Below are 26,845 nucleotides of genomic sequence, written 5' to 3' on the forward strand. Positions count from 1 at the left end.
GTGAGATTTGAGTGAAAATTATTGGAGAACCCCCTCCTTGTTTCTAGTCATTACTTCTTTACTTCACTTTTGAAGGTTCTTTCTGCAGATCCCTCTCTTAATTTAATTTAAAGTTTTTCCTGGTTGGATGAGGTAACTTGGCCTAAGAGCTTAAGGAAACCTGTGCAATATCTAGTTCAGTCCCAGGCTGCATTTTACTATCGGTCCCGATTTCCTTCATAAACTTTTCTGTCCTCCAACTTAGAACTTAGCTGTTAAATTCTGCTTCTGACTTGAGCGTCCCTCTATGCCAACAGGGTATACTTTTGTTTGTTTGCTAGGTTTTTAATTAAAGTGTTACATGTTTGATTTAAAAATTTACAAAATGCAGAGAAATGAAGACAAAAACTAAAGAAGTTAGAATCACAGAGTCCTTCCACCTAGAGGTGCTGCTAGCATTTCCATGAACCACCTTTTTCTCTCCTATGTATGCATTAAAAATGGTGTAGGCTTATATTGTTATCTAAGGATTGCTTCTACCCCCAAAATCTTTTCTTTTTAAAGAAATTCCAAAACCCATGAAAGCTCATATAGTAATAAAACAAAAATCCATTACCGCATCACTTGGCTTTGTCGAATTTAACGTTTTGTCATAGTGGTTCAGATTTGTTATTTTTTAAAGAGAGAAATAAAACATTCAGCTGATGACCCTTATCCCTCTCTGCAGTAACATTTGCTCTTGTTCACCCTCCTGCATACTTGGAGGCATTTTGGTATGCTTCCTTTCTGTCCCGGTGTGTGTACTTTTACTACTACATTTTTGTGTGTATACTTATATACCTATGTCTATAGCTATAGATGGAGAGATAAAAAGCTGTGTGTTTTTATTTTAATGTAATTAAATGTACTAATCTTTCTCTTTGTAGTTTCTAATTTTGTTGACCTTTCTAGGACAGTCTTTTCTATGCATTGTCAATATCACTATTTAGCTATACATTTTCTAATGTTTCATGGTTTCAGTATTTTTAATATAAATTTTTAATGTATCTGGAATTTATTTTGGTATATTTTGTGAAGAAGTTATCTGGTTTTTTTTTAGAAATCATTGGTCACATTGATTTGTGTTAGCACACTGTGTCCTTATACTTGGGTCTCTTTTATTTGTTTTTTAATCTAATATACCTGACTGCTTATTCCTATGCCAAATCTGTACTCTTTTTAATTGAGGCAATTTCTCTATTTCCCTTCCTTTACAATTTTTTCTCGAATGTGCTAGACATTTATTCCACCAGATGAACGTTAGAATAATTTTGTTAGGTTCCAAAAAAAATTTTTTTTCTTTGGGATTTTGATTGGAGTTGCTATAAATTTATTATACATTAATATGGAGAGAATTAGCTTCTAACATTATTGACCCTACCCATTCAAAGCTATTACATGTCTTTCCATTTATTCACATTTACTTTTAGGCCCCTTAGTAAAGTTTTGTAACTCTATTTAAGTCATAGATGCTATTTTTTACTATATCTGTTCATATATATATGTATATGTATGTATGAATTTTTAAAAATCCAATAGCACTGACCTTTATTCATTCATGTTAAATCATCAGAAATGATGTCTGGTGCTTAAATGCTCCTTAATGTAAATGGCCGAACTAATCCATTTCAATGACTACTCAATATCCCACATAGTAAGTCACTTCAACATAGCCTAATGACCACTTCCACAATAAAACAGTACTTTATTATGTAAATTTTGAGCCATTATCACTCCCATGTTATAGTTCTGTCAAGTGTACAACGTGAAAAAAAATTTTAAATAGAGGTTGCACCTGGAAAATAATTTTTTAAAAAAATTCCATTTACTTGTTTCAAAACTGCTGGGTCCAAGTCCATCCATCTCTCAGGCTGCCAGTATCTGATTAGTGTAAATTAATTCTGCATAAATCAGGTCAATCAGTGTGTCAACCTGTAACAGACTGTGCACTTAAACTGAACATGGCAAAATATTCACTTTTGAACTTTACATCATCATTTGATGTCAAACAATGAAGCAAATCCCAACAGCATATACAAAAAAAATCAGCTTTGCATTTATAAAAGATTATTTCCCATACTGATTAATCCAGGCAGCTAACTCATTGGTTTATGCAACTTTACTGAAGAAAAATTATATATATATATAATTTTTAACTCCCCCTCTTCTCTAGAGTATCCTGACTTAAGTCAATGGTGACAAGTCCAGGAGGAAAATTAAGCCAAACTGTATTCAGAATTGACCCTCCCTGTTTCCTTGGACCTCTAAAGCTTTATTACTTGGCCAAGTTAGTCCATCTGAGTTTATCTTCTTGGAGTGGAGCTGTTCTCAGGAGGTTCCTAAATCCCCATTCAAAAAGGTTTCCTGGGAGTTACCACCAGCTGCCTGAAATGCCGACAGGTCAGAATTTCAGTGGTGCAGAATTTCAGTGGTGAGCAGTTCGTAGGCTCAAGCTGGGACCCTGCTATATAAGCTATAAAACAGAATAATATTTATAAAGAAAAACACATTCTCGATATTTAGCCAGTTTATTTATTTGAGTTTTGGAATGATAAAATTTCTTATTGAAGCTGAGCTTAGAGAACATACGGTCAGAACCTTTTAGAGGTGGGAAGGCACTTGCATACCAGCAGTTTCCATATAAACCTGTCTTATGTATTTTTTTTTTAAATACAGCCATTCCAGAGCAAAGCATTTTTTAAGGCCCTTTGGTCATTTTGAATAGCTTAGAATAAGACTCTGGAAAGATTGGGGAAGCTTTGGAATGGTTTTACTACATTCACCTGTAATTTATTGTTGTTTCCCCTCCCCCTACTTTCTAGACCTCAAGAAATACCCGTTCAGATGAAGACAAAGATGGCAACTGGGATGCGTGGGGTGACTGGAGTGACTGCTCACGGACCTGCGGTGGGGGAGCGTCGTATTCTCTGCGGAGGTGTCTGACTGGGAGGTCAGTGGTGGCTTTATCTGCTCCCCAGGTGGGGTGGGTCAGGGCCTTTGGATCCCTGGAGATGGGGACACAACTTGTCTTGGCTTTGAAATACACTGTGATGGTATAAAATCTGCCGTGTCTACGTTAGTCAACCCCAAGTCTCCATATTTAAATATGGTACTATTTCCATCAGTGTGGCCATACCCATTGACATGGGCTCCCCGCATACCGAGCTTTCAGGAAGGGCCTGGCACATGAAGTCAAACGTGGTCCAAAGTTGTTGGGGAAAGAGGTCCTGTCTTCTGGGTCCCACCCTGAGTTGATGCAACTTTAATTGATTTCTTGTTCACTTACTCTGAACATCCCACTGATTAAGAAGGGAATGCACGTTCTGGTTCCAAATCTTAGATTTATTTATGTTAAATAACATGCACTAAAATGCAAGGTCCTTTATTAAAAATCATAAGCTTGTGATAAATCAACGCTTATCCCTCTTTTTGAGACAATTGGAGAGAACTTTTCATGGGGCAGTTTTCATCTCAGTCATGGGTTTGACCCTTACTTCTGGAGTAAACAGAACCCCAGAATAATGGCACCTCAAGGGCTGACCCAGGGGATCAGGGCAGCCGTATTAAGATTTGGGATGTTGTCAAGTGAAAGAATAAAGAATAAATCAGCATTCCTTGAATGGCCTCAAGGTGTAGACCAGAGAAGCAAGGAGAACATATTATATCCTAAGTTAGGATTTTACTGGGGTTGCTATTTTATGATCTATTCAACAGTGACCAAGTATATCCTTCAGTTTCCTTGAGACAGAGCAGAGCAGAGCAGGGAGATGAGAAGTTGTGTGCATGACCTTTGGGAAGAAAGACTCCTGGTCAGCTCCAAGGGGTCACAGAGAGGCTGTGGCAGGCACTGTGGTATCACAACCCCCCAGGGCACGTTCCTACTGAGAAACACTGAACCCTGAGCAAAGAGTTGTATGACTGAATCTTGATTTGGTCTTGCAAAGACACAGTGCTATTCCTGCTTCTCTTATGTTTTTACCTTGGTGAGGAAATAAAGGCCATGTGATTCTAAGTGGGTCATGCCATCTGGAAGATGACTGGGACATCGTGTTGTACTGAGATGTATTTATCCTGGAGAGGCCTTCACAAAGGGAGGGCCACACCCCTGTGGTCATGGGTTGGAAAGGACTTCTCATGTAAATGATGAATTCTTTCCCACCACTGGTCAGTCACGTGAGGGAGAAGAGCTGCCTGGAGACTGGAGGGGTACAGTTGTACTTTGGCATGTCTCTCAATGACCTCCAAATCTGAGAAGTCTAAGTAATTTGCAGCACAAGAAAAGGGTGAGGTCTATTTGTTTGTCTATATATATATTTAAAAATCTGTACTTGTGTTTGTTAAAAAGAAGTAGAGGAACATATTAAGTTGTATGAATTACCACTTTCACCCTAGTTCTATACAACTAAAATGTTTACATATTTATTATTTAATTTTAAAAAATATTTTAATTTTGTTTGTAGTTTTGCCATGGCATGTATCTCAGGAGGCATGTGAGTTTTTGTCCTCTGGCTCCTACCTGAGGCATGTAGGCAGGGAAAGGCAGTTCCTCTGCTTCTTTGGTCATTTCTACACCAATTCAGATAGGAAGATTTGGGCAAGAGGAGAATAAATGGAAGCAGGAGATCGCCTACTTGACTCTACTGCTGTGAGCAGGTGTTGGTGCTCTCTGGGTTTGGCAGGCATTTGAAACTGGCTCTTTCTGTTGTGAGCGCTTTGATGGGTTCTTCTGAGATATTCTCCCCTTCTCCCACTCCTTTGGGCTGTCTTGCCTACAATTCCCTTGAGGTGTGCAACTTACAACGCTCTGTCTTTGTACTCACTCCTCTTTCCCCAGCTCTTGGCCAGCCAGGGAGACCTCCAGTTTCTCCCTGTTCATGTCCACTCATCCCTGGCTCTCTCTTGCATGTGGCCCACACCTGGTACACAGGAAACACTCGTGCAAACTTTGTGACACAAACGCTTGGAGTTGAGACCAGCCAATAGAGATTTACCTACTCTGCTTACATGGGCCACTAAAGCTGAACTCTCAGCCCTTAAATTTATCAGGTGTGAATTAGGCACCAACAAACTACAGGGGATACATATGGAACTCTTCAACAGGTGCTCTTAAAATTTCTTCCTCTTGTTTTGGGCTTAGCATATTGAAAGCCCTCATTCCGTCTCCTTCTGGGGGTGATGAAAGGTGGACTCGCACCATAGCATTCTTAAAGAAACCTTCAGAAATTCTTCCTATAAGTCTCCAGCTACAGATCCTTTTTATATTCTTGATCTGGGAAAGAAGGTTAACCGTGGTAAATTAAACTAACAGAGATGCTGCCCTCATGGTGCTTATAGTATAAAGAGACAAAAAATTAGCAAGTAATCAATCCAATGAAATATAGTTGTACATTGAGTTGGGTGTGTTGTGAAGGGGATGGAGAAAGTGGTTAGGGAAGCCCTCTATGCTGAGGTCACATTTACCCTGAGACCTGACTGTTGAGAGGAAGTCAGTTATATAGGAGGACAGTTATGAAGGAGAGAGATAGGGGACAAAAAGACTTCAGTGGGGGCTGCAAATATAAAGAGCCTGGAGCAGGAAATGAAAAGAGGTTTTTATGCCCAGAGAACAATAGACAAGGGAGCAAGAGAGTGGGCCAATGTTGCAGAAGAAGGACGGTTTGTTCCAAGGTAAAGAATCTAAATCTCGGACTTTCGGATTTCAAGCACTAGTAAAATTTCAAAAGAGCTTATTTGGAACTGACATTGGTCGTCAATTTTTATTTGGTCAAGTAAGGACAAAAACAAAAACAGGCAAAACCCAATTGTGGTCCACCATCACAAACTTTTCAAAAAGGAGTCATAAAAGAAACTTTTCAATCAGAATCTTTTCATTATAATATCAAAAAGGAGGACATAATCTTAGATTAAAAGACCTGCCTTTAAATTGAATTCGTTAGCTTTACCAATATCCCCGGTTTTGCCCTTAGTTATCTCACTTCACTTTGGACCAACAAAAACTTTATTGCAGACACCAACAGTCAAATAGTGGGCCACTGGGAACCAGATGCTGAAAAGTGAACTGTAATTGTTAAGTGCAGTCTCTGGCTTTGAGTCTCAGCCCTTCCATTTTCTATCTTGGGACCTCAGGCAAGTCACTTAACAACTGAGTACCTCAGTTTCCTCAATTATAAAATGAGGACATCAGTATGACCTCTTTACCTAAATAGGATTGTGAGGTTGTAAGGATTACTGTGATTACACAGTAAGTGCTAGGAATTAGGAGTAGTCGTCATCATTGTACTTACAGTAGTAGTGTGGTGGTGGTGGTGGTGGTGGTGGTAGTATCCGTAGTAGTATTGCTGTTGTTATTGTTTTGACTGGGGGCCGTTTGTCCACTCTGTGGAGCAGTAGAAGTAAAGTGGGCAGAAAACCTGTGAAACTTAGGAGAATGCCACTGCAAAGGGGCGATAAAGATGAGCAGAGCTTTCAGTTGTCTCTTGAGGCTGGAGAAACAAAAATTGGAGTTCACAAAAAAATACTTGGTTGATTCAAAAGAAAGTTAAATAGAGCAAATGTAGCAAATAGAAAACAAATGGGAAGATGGCAGATTTCAACCCTAAATATAACAGTTTAAAAATTAGATATAAATTGACTAAATATTCTAGTTAAAAGGCAAAGATTATGAGATTGTAAAAAATAAAAGGCTTCATGTTGTTTACTAGAGATAAACTTTAAATGTAAGGACACCAAAGGACTGAAAATTAAAGGATGGAAAAAAAACTATAACATGTAAATATTAATTACTAAGTAAAAGAAAGCTGGTGTCGCTGTGCTAATATCAAAGTAGAATTTAAGGAAAGCAGTATTACCAGAGATAAAGAGGAATCATGAAAAATAAAGATAAACATAAAAAGATAACATGCCATTTCCCTATCTTCTAAAGAGAAGTCAGCAATCTTATTTTTATTAACTGGGAGTTAATAGCCCCAAATGGATATAGGTAAAGAAGAATTGACTGAAAAAAAAGTGAATGGTTTAAGCTTCCATTTAAAAGGAATAAACTAAATCCCAAAAGAATCTGCATTTTTCTTGATATGCGTATATACTTGTATGCAGTTTTATGTATATGTATGTGCATATGTGTCTATCTGTCTGTCTTAGTTTGCCAAAGGCTGCCAGTATTTAAAAAATAAGCAGAAATGGGTTGGTTTTCATAGAGGGTATTTATTTGGGGTAAAAACTTACATTTCCAAGGCTGTGTAAATGTCCAATTCAAGGTATCATCAGAGATGCTTTTGCACCAAAGGTTGGCTGCTAGAAGATCCTGGAGACCTGCCACGTGGTGAGGCAAGATGGATGGTCTACCCATCTCTCCCTACTTTCTCCTCAAGCTCAGCTCTGGGTGATCAGGCATCTCTCCCTGGGTTTTGTCTCCTTGAGCCCCTGGGGGTGTCTCTTTCTTACTGCACCTGTAGGTGAACCTGGGATCTTTTCTCTCACATGGCCCAGTTCAAATGGCAGAGTTCTCTTTTCAGTGTGTCTCTTTTCCTCTTTGTGTTTTTCTGCTTTCAGTTCACACCTCACTGATATAGTCCAAAAGGTCACGCCTCACTGATATAGTCCAATCAAAAGCCCTAAACTGATCTAATAAGTGATCTAATCAAAGGTGCCTTAACTGAATTTAATGCAAGCAAAGGGCCCCACATCCACAGGAATGGATTAGTTCAATAATGTAATCTTTTCTGGGATTCACAAAATTCCAACTGTCACACTATCTAATCTCCAAGTCCCTGTATTCAAAATATCAGGGATCTGGAACAGGGTCAGAGTTTGATCAAGTCCCTCATTAATCTGTTATGGCTCTCCATAGGAAGAATGCTCTTCTTCTCTTCAGGGAAAAATCATTGCTTCAGACCTATTACAGCTTTGTGTCAGTATAGAGAGTGAGGGGGAAGTTGCAGTTGAAGGCATTCCTGGGAATGAACATTATTTTATGCTAACGAACTTATTTGCCATGTTTTTTGTGGCTTTCCTTCATTCAAAGATAGCCTTTCAGTATCCCAACTTTGCTCAACCCTTCCAGAATATTCCATGTAAGTCCTAAGTGTTTTACAGGGTCTCCCATCGTCTGGGACCTTTTGTGTCTTGACATTTCTGTCTGATTCTAGCTACTTCCATGCCATCAACCACCCCAAATTCTAACTACATCAACTGTCACTCTAATTTAATGGGTATTTTGGGTTCTCCTATGGATCTTTTCCCCTTTCTTCAAAGGCAGCCTTCTCCTTCATGTATGGTGAATGCTATATTTGTGTAATCTTCTTTAATTCAGTCTTGCTTGTCCATTGCAAAAATTATATGAAGTAGCTGGCTTGTCTTTAGCATCTTTCTGAGACTCCAGGTGTGGTAAAGAGATTTTCACTTAATATACTTTGTTAGTCAATTTACTAGGAGTTTGTAAAGAAAAGTGTTAATATATGTACTCAGATTACCATCTCTATTTAAAATCTTTCTTTCTCTGTTTTCTTTGCTATTTCTCATTGAAATCCCACCTCTGGTAATTTGGAAATTATATATTGTGTGTATATATGTGTATCCTGTTTATATTTTATAATGATTAATTTTAAGATGTTAAAAAACTATATTTTAATAATTATTTTTAACTCTCAATATCAATAAATAAATAGTTTCTTTTGATTTCTCCCTATGTTAGATGATGGCCATTTTACACTTTTGCTCTTCAGTCCCCTTTCTTGAATTATTATAATTTAGAGTTTTATACTCAGTTTATTGTCACTTTTTTTATCTGTTTCTTTCATCATCATATATCAAACCATTTTTGAGACTTAATTTGTGTATATGTATATTACTTCATTGCTTATGATCAGTCTTTAGTTCCTCATTGTGAGTCATTATTTAACAGGGATATATTTTAGAACTGTGCTTCTGGAACTTTATAGTACATATGAATCACCTTGGGATCTCGTTAAAATACAAGCTGTGATTCAGTAGGTCTGGAGTGGGGCCCAAAAGTCTTTATCTCTAACAGACTCCAGGTGGTTCCCGTGCTGCTTGTCCATGGACCACACGTCAAGCAACAAGGCTTTATAGCCTTTTTTAATTTCAGGAAAAAGTTGTGGGTCTTATACTTTATGAGTTCTTATATATCTGAAAATGCCTTTCCTTTGCCTTCAAACAGAAACAGTGGATGCTTATTAGGGTGTGAGATTCCTGAGACACAGCCTCTCCCTCTCAGGACTTAGGAGTTCTTTTTCCATAAACTTTGGTATGGGATATTTATAGACCTCTCAGGCCAGCTTGATTTTTTTTCTTTTCTTTTCTAGATAACCTCTTTTTTTCTACCAGGTTGCCTATAGGATTCTTTTTCCCCCCTCAAAGTTCAACAGTTTCACAAGGCTGTGTCTAGCTATCATGTCTTTTTTTTTTTTTTTCCCCTGGCACATAATGGCCACTTCTGTTGTCAAATTTAGATCCTTCTTTATTATAGGAAATTTTTCTTCTGTTATATCATTCACTGTTGGTTCTTATCCATTTGCTCTGGCCTCAGAATATCATTTATTTCTGTCTGTCTTCCACTTTTGTCATGCCCTCTGTAATCACATTTATCTTCTTTTTCTTTTCCTGTGTATTTGGGAGCAATTTTCAAGCTCCCTGCCACTTCAGTTGTCTTTTTTTCATGTCTATTGACTTGGTTTCTATATCCTTTTAAAATGCTGCTATGCCATTATTTATTCTGCACATGCTTTTCATCACTTGCAACTTGCCCCTTTTGTGTGTCTGTTGTCTTAATTATATCTTATCATATAAATGGTTGTGTATTTTTAAGGATCTGGCTTGTTCTTATTCTTCTCCTTATTTACTCCTCATCTAACTTAGATGTTCCTCCTTTGCATTTACTTGCATCTAATCTTTAATTGTTAAATTAAGTGTAACTCCAATTCTAAAATAATATGGGAAAGCAAAGATAATGAAAATAATTTTGACAAACAAAATGGGAGACTTGCCCAAAGAGATGATAAATTTTTAAATTTTAACTATAGTAGTGGCGCAGAGAGCCCAGAAACAGAACAGTGTGTGTACGGGAGTTAGATATATATTGAAGCTAGCATCGTAAACCAGTGGAGAGGGGAAGGATTTTCAATACATGTGTCGTGGACGTGATTATTGATAGCCAAAGGAAAAAAATAGAACATTTCAAGCCATGTAAAGAGTAAATTCCTAGTGGATTAAAGTCTACTTATGAAAATTAAAGCTTGAAAATATTTATAATAAAATATAGAAGAATGGTTTTTTTTTTTAATTTTTTTTTTTTAATTTAATTGCCCTCCCCTCCCCCGGTTGTCTGTTTTCTGTGTCTTTTTGCTGTGTCTTGTTTCTTTGTCCGCTTCTGTTGTCGTCAGCAGCACGGGCACGGGAAATGTGGGTGGCACCATTCCTGGGCAGGCTGCACTTTCCTTCGGGCTGGGCAGCTCTCCTTACGGGTGCACTCCTTGTGCTTGGGGCTCCCCTACATGGGGGACACCCCTGTGTGGCAGGGCACTCTTTGCACACATCAGCACTGCGCATAGGCCAGCTCTACACGGGTCAAGGAGGCCCGGGGTTTGAACCACGGACCTTCCATGTGGTAGACGGACGCCCTAACCACTGGGCCAAAGTCCGTTTCCCTAGAAGAATGTTTTTATGATGTCTGGGTGAAATATTCACTACCTACAACACACAAATATAAATTACAAAGAAAAATAGTAAAACACCAAGTCTACTAAGCAAACACAAGAGAGAGAAAATCTTGTTAATAAATATAAGCAATAAAGTATAGTATCTGAAATATTTAAATAACTTTCACGTATCAAGAAAACGAACACAACAAATCTTATAGAAAAGTAGGCAAAGTATATGAACAGGAAATTCACAGAAGGAGAACCTGCATAGTCAAAAGTAAATGAAAATACTAGCCTGACTAATGTATAATAAAAGACAAAATTTGATATTTCATGTTGTTCAGATTAGGAAAAAAAAATAAAAAGCTATAAAATATCAAATATTGGCCCAAAGTTGGAGAAACAAGAACCTTCCCATAGTACTAATGGAGTTGAAAGTTGGTATGTCCACTTTAAAGAACAAATTTGCAAATATCTAATAATAGCGAATGGGTAAGTACCCTACCACAGAGAAATCCCACTCAGCTAGAGTTGAACCAAAAATCAAGCTGTTGAAAGTTATGTACAATATGATACCATTTACTTAGTTACCTCTGGGAAAGGAAGGAGGGGAGTAGGACTGAGGAGGTTTGGCAGGTGGCTTCAACCGTATTTGCAATGATATTTTTCATAAAACTAAATCCAAGGAAAACTTTTAAGAAATGATGAAGCTTACTGGTGAGTATGTGCGTTTGTATGTTTCTCCTTACTTATTTGTGGGCTTAAAACATTTTGTTATAAAATGATGGTAAGAGCACAAAAATAATCTTATCCAAAACATTACTACTGTATTTCTGGTCTCTATTCCTAAAGTTCTTCTGGATGGTCCTTGCTTGACTTTTTCATAGTTACATACGAATCTTAGCCTGTATCCTAAAATTGGCCTTTAGGTCAAGGATCTCCATGTTTACCTGCTACCTGAATTTATCTTATCTGAACAAATATTTGAGGCAATAAAACATCCTAAACCAAATAGTAAGCAAGAGAATGGTGTGTTCTGCAGTATTTGCCATAACCCTTTTTCAGCTTCCTTGCTGGCGTGGTGCCTGGTCAGTGGCACACACTCTTGTTCTGTGTCTCTGATAAGGAACATCTTTTCTCTGCATAAAAGTGGAAAGAGATTCCTTCAGAAGAAGGGTTCACTGGTCCCTGCTCCCCACCCTGTTCATTCCCAACCCTCTCCCGTATTTCGAGCTTTCCCTGTAATTTCAGGAGTACCCTGAGATGATTAAGAAGGAAACCTACTTCCTTTGGAAAGCCGGTCAAATCCCTTTGTCCCCACACAGCCTCAGGGACTTATTAAGTCTTCATAAATATTGAGCCCTTCTGGTCGATTTTTCTTGGACGAAGAATATGGAGGTGGTTTTACAGAAAACCAAGCCAAGAGCCATCCCAGAGCTTTAGAATGCATTTTAGTGCCTTTTCTTTTATCACTGTACTCCTTTAAATTCATCATTCTGGGAAAGGGATGAATGTAGCTATTTTGCTTATTTATTTCTTTGTGGGTAAAGTTATTTCAGAATTTGATTACATTTAAATACACAGTCAGTTCATTTGTACTGCAAACCTTGCGCCAGCCAGAATGTCTCCTTCTCCTGCTGAAGTTTGTAACTTGATATTCCAGTCAAGTGCCAACCATGGCAAACACAGCTTTAAGTTAACTACTATTTTAAAAATTAATATATTTTTATGCTTCCAAACACATGCCCATAAGTCTTTAAGATGCTAGCCATTCAATATATTATCAAATGAATGTAATAAATTTTAGTTGCTATAAACCCCAGGGAAATTTTATTAATATTTTAAATGTATTCTCATGTGGAATTCAACATATGTTTTTTATATATTCATAAATTTATGAGTTCAAAAATCTTTGATTTCAGGTGTTATGAATGTTGTAATGGATACAAAATACATAATTGTGAAATGATGTTCTTGAATTTTCATATACTCCTGATAACCATTAGCTTTTGCATATAATAATTAGAATGAAATTTAAAAACTTGGAAGTAATGTTTCTGCAGCTGTTGCTTTGGGCCAAAGGAACTATTTCCAGAATAAGCTGGCGGGTTCCTGCTTGGGGAATTAGGACTCCGATGTCCTTAACTTTAAAATAACTTGCATTTCATTTTATGCCTGTTTCATAAAGTGGTCATTCATTTTCATACTAAATTGTAAGCAAAGCATGCCACATCAATAGAGGCCGGTCAGCGGGTTTAGTGTGTGTTAGTTTGGACAAAGTGAAATAGAATGTTAAAAATGTGAGCCAGATGCTTGTGTTTAAAAAAAAAACAAAACAAAAAAACAGAAAACAAAACCTTACTACTGCCTTGTAAAGGGAATTTAGGGCTAATCTCTCTGCATCTTTATAGGCATGTCCTGGTACCCAGTAAGTTTGTCAGAACAATTTATTGAAGAAAGACTCTAAAATGGTGTTTCATATTTTGAGAATTCTTGCATCAGAATGCTGTCTTTAACACAGCACTTTGCTGCACTTGTAGTGGAGGTGTGGTTACTATTTAGGTTTAAAGTTTCAGAGTCAACCCTTGCGAAGCCAGTGTGTGCCTCCTGCATTCTCTGCTTGCAGTTGGGGCAGGGAAGATGGCGCTGGGGTGTTGACGGCAGCCTGAGGCTGTCATAAGCTGCCTTTCATTGTTATGTTCTTTCCTTTTAGTTTTCAGTTTCTTTTGACAAAAATAGTGCTCTAAAATGTAAACAGCTGAAATAAAGAATGCATCTGAAAAATTACTTCTAAAGTTCTAGAATACTATTCTTTATAAGTTTCAACAGTTTTAGTATTCCCATATTTTGGTCCATTCAAATACTCTTAAGCTGTGTCTTTGTAACTTACCTGTCTCCTTTCACTCAGAAACAAATCTTTTGGGGGGACTTTTAAGTCAGTTTTGGCACAGATGCTTTGGTTATCACTTCCCTAAACTACTAGGTGCATTCCTCAAGTGAGACTTTTCCTAAATAAGGAGCCTAATTTAAATTAGCCTTGCACTTTTCTAGTTATTTATTTTCTTCCTTTCTCCACACATAAAAATCAAAAGGAAGTAAATCGTGTAAGTGAACGGTTGCGTTGACCTTGTCCATTGGCATAGCTCGTTTCCCAGAAAAGGAACCATTTCCTGTTGACCAAGAGAAAGCTAGCTCCACCCTATTAGAGTTTTCCTGCCAACTTCTTAGTTTGATGCTTCTTGAATGTCTAAAATTCTGATGTAACCTCATCAATATTTTAATAAAGTTGAGAGTAATATGCCTATGACAACTTTTAAAACTGGAAATATATAGCATCACAAAATTCTAAAACTTGGTATCTGTTGCAGTAATCTGGAAAGATGCCTTAAATAATAAGTCAAGAAAACAGTATTAAAAAGGGGCAACTACTTGGAATCATTGTCATATTCTACTTCAGAAATTTCATTCTACTGTTTAGGTGATGCCTTGGGAGGCAGCTATAATGCTTAATGCTGTTTCTTTTTTTTTTTCTGCCCCAAAACTTCCTTCTCCCATAAATCCCTTCTAAAGCCAATTAGGGATTACACCTCCCAGAGAATAGAAAATGTGAGGAGACTAGAGGTACTTGTTGGAATTGGAAACAGAAAGCATAAGGTGAGAACAGTTAAAGTTGTAAATGGAGAAGGGTGAGATTCTGATGGATTGCAAAGAAAAAAGGGGAAAAAATGTGGAGGAATATCTATAGATTTCTTGTAGCTGAAGAAAAGTCAAAGAATGAGTTGAGAAAATCATTGGTAGAGTGATAAGGAAATAATAGTTGTGTAGTGATGGTGTTCTAACCTAAGAATTATAGGCATTCCTGGGACAAAAGCTATAGTCAAAATTATAGTCTGAGAATAATATGCAGAACTGGAAATCAAAAAACCTGAGTATTCAAATTGAAAAGGCTCACCGTTTTCAGGCAAATCAACAAAAAGAAACACAACTGTTACATCCTGACAATAACTTTTACTTCAAATATTGAAAAACAAAACCCAAACAACTGTGAGCTTCCTGGCAGAAGAATAAAACTTACGTACAAAAGAATAAATATCAGACTTGTCCTCTGCAAGTCTAAATGCCAAAAGTCAATGAAACATGTCTGTTATCTTGAGGAAAAAGGATCATGAGAAGAAAAATATTATATCTTGCTGCATTGCCTTTCCTATGTGAACAAAAGTTCACTAATTTGCCAGTTGTATATCCTTCTTGAAAAAAACAACCAAATAATACTCAGCAAACCCATAGTTAAAAACTCATAAATGAAAAAGCCCTATTATAAAAGGACTGACATTTGTTTCTATTTCTAGATATGTATCCTAAATAAGTTATGAAATGTGTACAAAGAAAACATAAATCTGTTTTGCAAAGCATTATTATAGTATATAAAAAGAATTGGACTTAGCATTCCTACTTCTAAGTATTTACCTAAGAGAAATGGAAACTTATGTTCACACAAAAACTTGTATGTGAGTGTTTATATCAGTTTTGTTCATAATTGGCAAAAACTGGAAACAAGTGAAATGTCACCACTATTTGGCAATAAAAAAGGAACAAAGTACTGATACATGCCAACAGCATGTTAATGGAAGAAGTTAGACTTGAAAAGCTACAGACTGTGTGAGTGTCCATTTACATAACACTCTGGAAAAGGCAAAATTATAGGGGCAGAAAAAAGATCAGTTATCAGGGATTGAGAGTTGGAAGAGATTGACTACAAAGGGGCAGCTTGAGGGAATTTTGGGAGATGATGGAACTCTTCCTTATTTTGGTTGTGGTAGTAGTTACATGATGATGAGCTTGTCAAATTTATAAAATTGTATTATCTCTCCCTCAAAAAGTGAATTTTATTGTATTTAAATTGTAATGTCTGTAAAATGGACTATTATATAGTAATTAAAATATTTTTCCAAAGCATTATTAATGAAGTAGGGAGATACTTATAATATCAGATTAAAACTAAAACTAAATATAAAGTTGAATAGACAGTATGATTTCAACTTGGTGAAAAAGTAAATCATGGCTGAAACACTAGAACACGAAATGTCAAAATATTGAGTAAAGGTCTTTGGTGATGGGCTTCTGGGTGATTAATTTCCCCCTCTATACTTATTGATATTTTACTAGTTTAAGTAAAAACTAAAAATAGCATCATTGAAATGACAAATTACTTGTCATGAGTTGTAGATTGCTGAAATAGCCTCTGTGAATCATTTATTATATTTAGATGATATCAGCAAACAGTGACCTCCTCACATCCAGTTTTTAAACTTTTCTGTTCTTACAAGACTAAATATTTCAAAACAGTTCGGACTGCATCTATTTAAGATGTAAGCTTCTGTGTTTGAACCCATGCGTGTAGCCTTCGTCTTTCCAAAATTGCCATTGAATTGACCAAGAGAACCCAAAAAGGAAAAACAATATGGAACTCCATTGAAAACTCAGGGTAGGACATCTTTAAGGAGTTTATGTAAAATATAGAGCAGCAAGTACTGGACTGAGAAGAGTGCCTCCTAGGTGGAAGTTCAAAATATCCAAAGGAGGGGTCTGCCTGGAAAAGAAGATGCAGACTTACAGAGCAAGTGGCTGGAGCGGGGTGGGGCTGGCGGTGCTCATCAGGGAGGACTTTCAAGCTTGTGTAGAACTTGAGGCTTGACCAGTCGTGGGGTCCCAAGAGGGCAGCCCACACACTCGTTCCTACCATCCAGTTAGCACGGCCACGACTGAAATTAAGTAGAAGCACTGCCTCAGCCAGCTCCTAACGGGGGCAGTTGTACCACTTAGGGAAGGCGGTCAGCAAGTGCCCAGCTAATGTGAGTTTGCAGGGACGAAAAATCAAGTAGTTCCTGTAGAAAAATACTACAGAAATGCTTCTGCTAGTAGCTTTCTCTTCTTCCTCCCAGAAATAAAAAAGCGTACATATGCACATACACACATTAAACTTGAATTGCAGTGGTTTTGTGAACCCTGGAGTAAAAACTGTCTGTGATTAATATTATACACTAAATCAACCAAGAATTCATTTTCTATGTAATGTGATACTCTTCCATGACTTTGACCTCCTGATCCTTGACGGTTATTTCTTATAATTTCAACTTTGATTCTTTGAGGTAATGTGTACTAGTAAAAGTTTTGCAGGGAACGGTGTCTTGTTTTTGCTTTTTGGTAAAACCTCTTCCATGAAATCACTATTTTCTTTTTTTCCCCTTGATTAGGAATTGTGAAGGCCAGAATATTCGATACAAGACATGCAGCAATAATGTAAGTCTGATAATAAAAATATATAACCTAATAAAATATGTTCATGTTTTAAGTTATAATATTAAAATGTGCACTGTAGAGCTCATGGTCTCTTGGTGCCTGGAGTGGAAAATTTGAATATTTGTTTAATTGACAACAGGCTTCATATATCCATGTATACTGCCTTTTTAGGCCATTTCACATATGTGACCTAATTTGGTAAGTATTTAATAATTCCTGAATCCATAAAAACAATACTTAATACCTGTAAACTCCTCCAGAGTTCAAAGTGCTTTCATGTCATTGGCTCACCTGACCTTTTCCCTGGCTCTGAGTTCAGGCAGGCCGGGCATGGTTCTCTCTCCTTTGGGGACCGTGGAGCTGAGGCTGAGGGAGGCGAGATTCTTTCCAGAAGGTCACGCAGGAGGAGTATGACGTGAACTGCCCTGGTGCTTTCTCCAGCGCTTTAAGCCACCTGCAGCGACCACCGCAAAGTGTGTTGACAAGCAATAGCGGCGACTCGGGAGGAAACCACACATAAGGAAGCTCTTACAAAATCTCACTCTGGGGAAGTGGATGTGACTCAACTGATAGAGCATCTGTCTACCATGTGGAGGGTCCGGGGTTCAAACCCAGGGCCTCCTGACCTGTGTGGTGAGCTCGCTCATGTGCAGTGCTAATGTGCACAAGGAGTGCCGTGCCACGCAGGGGTGTCCCCACGTGCAAGAAGACTGCCCTACGTGAAAAAAATGCAGCCCACCTAGGAGTGGCGCCGCACGCACGGAGAGCTGACGCAGCAAGATGATGCAACAAAAAAGAGACACAGCTTCCTGATAATGCAAGTGGACGCAGAAGAACACACAGCGAATGGACACAGCAGACAATGAGGAGTGGGAGGGGAGAGAAATAAATAAATAAAATAAATCTTAAAAAAAAAAATCTCACTCTGATTCTGTATCGGTCCATATTAAAAAACTAAACTCAAATATTTTACTTTACAACTCTGAAAATGCAAAATAAACATCAGAAAGAATGAATGCTATTTTCATGTCATTCATTAGCGCTACCTCCCCAAGTCAAAATGACAGGGATTGAGAGGAGATACACTCATCGGTCACCTTTCTGAGACTCCAGAGAGCTCACCTAAATGAAATTCGCTTTTTAAAATTTATTTATTTTATTTTTCTTTGTTTTCCATTCTTCTTTGGTGATTCACTTTTTTGATCCACTTTTCTCAGTTGGCCCTAACTCATTTGTTTTGAAAAGCTCCACTTACCTGGCCTTTGCCCCTTTTTCTTCTCTCTGTCCCGGGCCAGGATGAGACAATAGTCTTACTAAGTGTCTCTGCTCTACGGACCCAAACTTTCTCTCGGGTGAACAACCCCAAGGTGTGCTTTGGGGTAGTGGAGTGTAAGGCAGTGGTGGCAAGACCTGTTGACTGCAGAGCTCAAGTCCTTTTTATCAGTGCTTAGGCTGGCATTTTCATCTGTTTCTCAATTGGTTCCAACCTTGGGCGGAAAAAAGGTGCTTAATTATTGGGGGTTCAAACTCCAATATCACCCGGCCGGGGATCGGATTTGTGTTGGCCATGTCATAGGAGGAACTGGGGGAGACGAGGCAGAAGGGTTTTGCGTTTCCCATAAAAAGGTGGAAGGCGGAGGACTTGAGAGACACAGGTACTTCATTAGATGAGCAGGAAGTCCAAGTGGCAGTGCAGGGGGGAGAGTGACCTGACATGGAAAGGGCAGGCATTTAGACACAGTCCAGCATCCTTCCGAAACAAGCTCGCGACTGTCAGCAAACTGTGGGCTTTGTCATGAGGATTTTAGACTCTACTGCTTTCATTGCTGTAACAAATTACACAGACTTAGTGGTTGAAAACAAGGCAAAACTATTTTTTTATAGTTATGTAGGTTACAAGTCTGACCCGGGGCTCGCCGGGCTCTAGCCCTTCCTGGAAGCCCTAGGGACAATCTGTGTCCTTGCCTCTTCCAGCTTCTAGAGGCTGCCCACATTCCTCGGCTTCTGGCCCCTTCCTCTACCTTCAAGAGCCCGCAGCGCAGCATCTCTGACCATTCTTCCATCCTCACAGTCTACCTCTTGCCGGGGCTGGGGAAGTTTCTCCCACCTGGATAATCCAGGACGACCTTCCCACTTGGACGTCCTTGACCTGACTCACACCTGTCTAAAGTAGCACGTTTGCGGGTTCTGAGCTCAAGATGTAGGCGTCTCGAGAGGCCGTTATGCTGCCTGTCACAGTGGGACATGCCAGTCTCCTCTGGCATAGTTGTCTGGCCAATTCCTTGCAGTCATTCAAGAACGAATTACACAACACATGCTCCCCAGCGATACTCTATGACACTGTTTCGGGGGGTTCATTTTTCAGTGCCCAGCTGTAGGGGTTCCGTTCGAGGACTTCACGCAGGGCAAGCCATCCTGCTCGTGCCAGCTCCACCAGATGGTGGGAGGCTCTGGGACTACTGTGTCCTACTCTGTAGAGAGAAAATACGATCCACAGGTCAGCACTTGAGCGAAGCGCAGGTGCCCTCGAGGCTCCGGGTCTCGGGGTATCTGAGGACTCTAATTGATGGCCCCTTTGGGAAGGTACTGTGGAATCTTTACCATCATTAGGCTGGTGAGAAATAGATGCTTTGGAGGGAGAGGCAATGTCAGCACTTCCCTTTTCTAGTTTTCAGAGGTTGAGTCCGTAGAGAGATTTCAGAAGAGAAAAATATGGGATTAATTGCTATGCTTGCCATTCCAGGTTCAGAGTTTCTAACAGAATTCCTTTACAGGGAAGAAGGGAGGTCTGTGGCAGGTCTGTTACAGGCAAGGAGCTTGGGGTGCCCCTCTGCTCCGCACGCCCCGGTGTCTGCAGCTGTGTGTACCTAAGCTCTGGCAGCCGAGAGGTGGCCCCAGCTGCGGGACACTGGTCGGCACCAGCTCTTCTCCAGGACAGGAAGCCCTGGCTCCAGTGGGAACGTGCTGCAGACACGGTGCACGGGTGTCACGTGACCTAGCGGATATAACCATGGTGACCTGATCCATGAACTCAGGATGCATTTCAAGTTTTTTTTCCCTTCATATAATTCCTTGAGCCACTTCTGCTTTATTAATTGCAAATTCAGAATCATCTTCTTGAAACCTCCCGCAGCCTCCCCCAGGGTGGTCTGAGCGGGGACTGGTTGCTGCCTACTCCAGTGGAGCGAGAGCTGGGTGCTGGTCGGGGCACCCCTGCTGTGGCTGCCCGCCGCCGTTCCACGCCCTTATGGAAAATTGACAGTGCCCGTTGGGCAGGCAGCGCCCCCGTTCCTTGGCGATGGGGCTGGGGCCCGCTCTGCTGAAGGAAGCTGCCTGAAGGACTACAAGATGATGAGCTCCTCCCAGGGAAACTTGCCCCGGGACTCAACGAGGCTGGGAGCCCCGTCTGCTCCGACTGCCAGGTGTTCTTGTCCCATCCCCTTGGCCGAGCACAGTTTCCCGTAGAGGAGCCTACTGTACCAACAAGCAGAGGTCACCACTGTAAGCCCTGGAGGCCTCACTTCTGATGCCCTTCCAGAGGTGCCTGGTGTCCCACTCCCACGTGGGCCTGTCTGGAGTTTCTGGCTCTCATCCTCAGGGCCATGGGCCACGTCTTCTGTGGGTGGGACCTTCCAGCTATGAACTAAAATAGAAATCACGGTGATGTTGAAAATAATCGTAAAAGGAGAATAGCTCACATTTAATATTTACTAAAAGCTAGGCACTGTGCTGAGTGACTTTTCATGATTTCATGAATCAACCCATTCTGTCCTCCCAAGATCCCAGTGAGGTAGATATTATTTTTCCATCCATTTCTGCAAAGGAGGAGACTTCTTTCCGTGATGTACCTGCCCCAGTTCTCAGAGCTAGAGCTGGAATTTACACCCAGGCCTGTAGGCTCCAGAGCTGTGCCCTTAGATGCCGCATGCCTCTTGGAAGTGAGTGTGCGGAGATAGTGAAGTGACAGAGCAGACAGTGGGTGACTTTTAACAGCACAGGAGCCCGCGAACAGCCACGGTACTGGCGGTCATTATACTTTCAAAAGCCGCTGTGGAAACACCCAGCCTGGCAGGACAGAGCTTCTGAGTGTCCTCAGTTGGCAAGGGACAAAGCTCAGGGGAGAGCAGGGAAGGGGGCCGAGGAGGGGCGACTGGAGGGAAGGGACAAGGAGGAAGTCCTGCAGGCTGCCATCTGCCCAGGGGTGGGGGGCGGACCCGGGCAATTGAGAAATAGATGAAAATGCCAGCCTAAGCACTGATAAAAGCTGGGCACGCATGGGCAGCGGGCGCTCCAGGAAAGAGTGGGTGCTCTCTCCTTACTAGCTCCGGTTGCCGTCGGGCTGTGTGGGCAGGTGTGCTGACGGTGGGCAGCCAGCCCTGCTTCTCATGGCTTGAGCGGGGGGACAGGGCCACAGCCCGCTGGCTGGCCTTGGGTGCGCTCTGACAGCGGGGCTGGGCGTTGAAGCGGAGTGGGACAGAGCATACCTGTGCAGTGCTGTGGGACCCAGGGACCAGCCGGCTTCCGATAAGTCCTCCTACCTGCCCTAGGCAGACACCCTTACGTCCAGGCCTGGCCCCCCGGGCCTCCGCAGAAAGTGTCCTTATCAGGGGCATATCCGAGGGCACCGGGGTTTCCCGGGGAAGCCTTGCCTGTCAGCCTGGAGCACTGATTCCTGAACTCGCCCACTACTTGTATTTTTATACCAGGCTTTATGGAGTTAAAGGCAATGCTGGAAGAGAACAAAGGGAAAGTGTGTGTTTTTTAAAAATAAATACATCACAGTTGGGTAAGAGCGTATTTGTAGCATGAAGTTACTTTGAAATGAGCACAGTGGAGTCCATGACAGCTTTCCATCAGAGGGGACATTTGATGTGGCTCTTGAGGGAGCCTTCACACCATTTTTCCATTTCCACTGCTCCCACCTTCCTGTCTTGAAACTGCTTTCTCTTCCTTTACTCCACGCTGTCGTTAACATCGATCCTCCTTAAAGGCCACCTTTTCTTTTTTCTTCATTTTATTTAAAAAATTGTTTTAAAGATACTTAGATTATATAAATGTCACATAAAAAAAAATAGGGGATTCCCGTATGCCCCACTCCCCACTCCTCCCCCATTTTCCCACATTGACAACATCCTTCATTAGTGTGGTGCACTCATTGCAATTGATGAACACCTTTTTCAGCATTGCCACTAAGCATGGATTGAAGTTTATGCTGTAGTTTACTCTCTCCCACACAATTCTGTAGCTTATTGCAGTATTTATGATAGCCTGTATCTGTTGTTGTGATGTAATTCAAGACGATTCCCAAGTCCCCAACATGCCCCCGTATTACACCTGGTTTTCTCTCTCACTGTCCTCAAACCTCCAGTGGCCACTGCCTCCACATCAAAGATATAATTTCTTCCATTGCTAGATTCACAGTAAGTCTATAGTAGAATATCAGTAAGTCTACTTTAGTCCATTATTCATTCCCCAATCCTGAGGATTCTGGGATGATGAAGTCCACTCCACCTCTAATTGAGAGGGGGCTGTGATCCCATCGGGCTGATGGATGGGACTCTCTTGCTTGCAGCTGTAGACTCTCTGGGTTCCTTGGGATGGTAGTTGTCCATCATCACCGCCATGTTCGTTGTCCTGGGTGAGACCAATGAACTGGAGAGTAGGTGTTGCAACTCTGTTGAGATTCGGGGCGCAGCTGGTGCATGGACAGCCCAAAGATTAAAGTCTCTTAGATGTACACCTACCAACTCTACTACTAACTATAGGTTCAGATAGAAGGGGCAGAAGAGCCTTGTGTAGGGAAACCATAAGTGAGTCCAACTCTGTCACTCTGGGGAGCATAAATTCCACAGGAGGGCCCCCTGGCAGGACTCTAAACTCCTGAGGTGTCTGTCCTGCCTGTAGTGTCTCCTGAGCCCTCAGGAGCCCCACTCTTTGGGGTTGGATCTGCTTAAATGCCACCTTTACTGCATCACTCTCCTCTCTGGGTCCTTACTGCTTTTAATTCCTCTCGCTTGCACTTAAGGACCTCCACAAATAGATTTCTGTCTCTCTCAATCATCTCACAACTTTCACCCCTGCCGGACCAGGCTGTGCACTGTGTTGTAGATATTAATTTACTCCTGCTGGTACTTTTTTACTTATGCTGCTTCCCATATCTTGCCCTAGTCACATTACTTTGCCTTTTGAATCCCATCTGAAATTTTACTTTTCTGTGATATCATATTTTCTAACTCTAGCTTAGATAAAAATTTTTTTGCTAGAAAATTGTATTTGTTCTATATGAAAATCACAAAATTTAAACCATACTGCAACCTGGATATTGAGATAAAAAATGTTTTTAAATTTTTCTTGTAACAAAATCAGCATTTCTCTTTTTTTTTTTTTAAAGATTTATTTTTTTTAAATTTTTTTTATTTTTTTATTTATTTAATTCCCCTCCCCTCCCCCGGTTGTCTGTTTTCTGTGTCTTTTTGCTGCGTCTTGTTTCTTTGTCCGCTTCTGTTGTCGTCAGCGGCACAGGAAGTGTGGGCGGCGCCATTCCTCGGCAGGCTGTTCCCTCCTTTGCGCTGGGCGGCTCTCCTTATGGGTGCACTCCTTGCGCGTGGGGCTCCCCTACGCGGGGGACACCCCTGCGGGTCGCGGCACTCCTTGCGCGCATCAGCACTGCGCATGGGCCAGCTCCACACGGGTCAAGGAGGCCCGGGGCTTGAACCGCGGACCTCCCATGTGGTAGACGGACGCCCTAACCACTGGGCCAAAGTCCGTTTCCCCAGCATTTCTCTTGAGCCTCCTCCTCCTTCTCTTTCTTCCTCTTCTTCATTCCTTTCTCCTCCTCCTCTTTCTTCTTCTTTCTCTTCTCCTCCCCTCCTCTTTCTTCTTTCCCTCCTTTTCTACTCCCCTCCTCCTCTTTCTTTTTCCTTCCCCTCCTCCTTCTCCTCTCCTCCTTCCCTTGCTCTTTCTTCTTCTTTTTTCCTCCTTCCTTCTCCTTTCCCCATTTTTCTTCTTTTGCATTTCCAGGCAGGCTCCCTCCTCCCCCTCCTGCCTAACACATTTCTTCCTTAGATAGTTTAATTACCTCTGTCAGGTTAGAGTCAAGTTTTGCTGAATCAGGATCTATGCCTTCTTTATTAATTCTGTTTAATTGATTTTATCATTTAAGTCTTAGGTAACAATTTTCTTTTCTTCATTTCGAAGTCTTACTCTAAGTCTACAAATATGAATAACAACACAATCTCTTCCTATGTCTTTCTTGCACATCAGTCTCCTGTACCATAAGCTCGATGAGGGGCAGTAGTGGATTATATCCTTCTTCTGTGTTCTTCCCAGCGTCTAACCTAGGGCAAGGTCCATAAAGTATATTTAACAAATAAGTGTTATCTTGAATATAATTAACAAGAAGAAATGCTTCTTATGGAAAGGAAAGCAGAAGAATTCTTGGCATTCAAGCTTCCTAAATATCAGCTGGACTTTAAGACACATGAGTCCCTAGAATGACTTGATTCAGGCTTTGGGACCGGCTGACTCAGAGTAGGCAGGCTTGGTGTCAACGTGGGCAGACTGCCAAGTAGATGAAAGCGTTTACTCTAAGTAGTCCATGTCCCCCAGATTCCTAGAAAGTAGTATCATGTCATGGAATGCTTGCTAATTTTGGAATGAGTCCTTGTGTGTCTTTGGGCTAGTGACTAAAGACTTTCCAGATCACAGTTTTCTCCATTTATAAAAGGAGGGTAATGATAATTCTAACCTGCCTAGCTCAGAGGCTGCTGGTGAAAAGAGAAGGTCAGTGGACATCCCTGGAAAGCTAGAAGGCGGCATCGAGATATAAGGCTGTCTTAATGTGGGATCGTCATTGGCTTGGAATAGATGCCCACTCACGCTGACTTAGGAAGAATGGGACTCGCTGGATGGATATGTGGGTATTTAATGGAATTGAAGGTGTACGTGGGCCTTGTGAGCCTGGTCCCAGGAATCAGAAAGTGAGAAAACCATTAGTCATTCCTTCCCTTGAAATGTGTGGTTTCTCATTTGTCCTGATCCCTCTAGGTCAAATTCGTTCTTCTCGGCGGTGGGAACTGACTTGCTTTGCTTCAGCATGGATCTTATTTAAAACATGGCCCCCCCAACCCCAGATGGATGTGACTTCCCAGCTCCAGCCAGCAGACAGGCCAATGGAATCGTTGGTTGCAATGCTAAATTCTGAGAAAGACTGACTGACGTAGATCAGGTGTTTGCCAAGCTGCGGCTAGGGAAGCTGGGTCATGCGAACAAATCCGGCCACCCTTTCGGCAAAGAAGGCTATGGTGGTGTTGGCGTCCTGGGCTGTCTTCTGTTAATTCACATCTTGCTAATTTTGTAAAACTTAGGTTTTAGGGCAGATGAGTCAGCCAGCCAGTCCTTAGGAGCAGCTGCCAGGTTAGTGAGCCTAACGCAAGGGAAGTTCCTTGCATCCCTCTCTCTTCTACTCTCTATAGTTTTAACTGGTGCCAAAGAGTCAACTGGCCATGGTTGAGAGCAGAGAAGGAGAAAGAATTTTATCTCCTGTTCCCCATGATCATCCCTATGTCTATGTCCAAATGAAGGGCACAGTCCTCATTCCAGTAGAGAAAAGGGGTCCAACTTCAGCCTTCACTTTGACTTTTGCTTCCGTAAGTGTGGTCTGGGTTCAGGTTTAATCTTGTTAAGAGAACAAAAATGTGGATGCAATATAGGGTTTTGGCATGATTCAGAGCCAAGTATTACAACTAATTCCAGAGGAAAGTTTATTTACTTATTATATTTATTCCTTCCTTCTTCCAAAAAGGATTTGAGGCAGTTTATAAAGGCCAAAAGCATAAATGTGGTAAAACACAAAAGTCAAGTAGTAAAAAGGGGAGGAATGGAAGAAATTATATTTTAAGATCCTGGCTGAATAATTCATTAATAGCTACTTTTGGAAAAAACAAAGTTAGATTTCTACCTCACACCATACATCAAAATGAATTTCAAGGGTAACAAAATGAAACATGATTGTTAAACTATTAAGAAGCTAGAAAAATACACCTAAATATTTATCTATTCTCATAACAGGGTGGGAAAAGCCTTTTAAAGCCCATTGATAAAGAAAGAAACCTTAAGGGAAATATTAAAAAGAATTGACTACATAAAAATGTAAAGCTTCTTGACTTCAGGAAAGACCAAAACTGAAATTAAATGGGGAAAATGTCTCCAACACAAACACAAAGTGTTGATAACTTTGCTGTGAATTTTATCAGTTTTATCTCTAAAAATGATAAAAAGACAAACATACTAAAAGATAAATGAATAAAGGATACAAACTCAGAAATTTTAGAAGAATTAATACACAAAGCCAATATTTGTGAGATGTTAAACCTAAATAAAAAAAAAGGGAATTCACATTAAAACAATGTTGTTCAATTTAGCACTTGTGATTGGAAAAATTTTAGAAAATTAGAATGTCCAAACTTGGCAGAGCTGTTGAGAAAGGGACACTCATGTAACCTGATGATAATAATAATAATACCTTTCTGGAGGGTGATTTGGAAATATTTTGAAAAGCTCATAAAGCACATATACTTTTTTAACTCAAATTTTATTTCCAGAAACTTTTCCTTGGGAAATAATCAAGGACTTGTGTAAAGACTTAGAGCCAAGAATCTTTATTCTTTTTTTAAAAATAGAAATTATTTCCTGAAGTTTTACAATGAAAATGTATTACTTTTTTAATAAGAAAAATATAAAATAATATATTTCCTTTTCTGTATCTGCTTTCTTTAATTAGGAAGTGTGCATACCAAAAGAAGATTTTGAACAGTAAAGCAACCTTTTTGTCATCCACAACTTTAATGCTTTGGAAATATCTGGTGGGA

The 26,845-nt window shown here is 40.4% G+C and overlaps 1 protein-coding gene across 2 annotated transcripts in view; it reads left to right on the plus strand.

The window, feature by feature from the left end:
• The window catches only part of ADAMTSL3 (ADAMTS like 3), a 370,556-nt gene that overhangs the window by 111,298 nt on the left and 232,413 nt on the right, over nucleotides 1-26,845 (plus strand). For both annotated transcript variants that reach the window (XM_004472087.3, XM_023582689.2), the window contains exons 4-5: nucleotides 2,841-2,968; nucleotides 16,931-16,976. In XM_004472087.3, the coding sequence (XP_004472144.2) occupies nucleotides 2,841-2,968; nucleotides 16,931-16,976 (174 nt within the window). The remainder of the gene's footprint in view (nucleotides 1-2,840; nucleotides 2,969-16,930; nucleotides 16,977-26,845) is intronic.

The sequence above is a fragment of the Dasypus novemcinctus genome, chromosome 3, assembly GCF_030445035.2.
Source record: "Dasypus novemcinctus isolate mDasNov1 chromosome 3, mDasNov1.1.hap2, whole genome shotgun sequence".
Taxonomy (NCBI): Eukaryota; Metazoa; Chordata; class Mammalia; order Cingulata; family Dasypodidae; genus Dasypus; species Dasypus novemcinctus.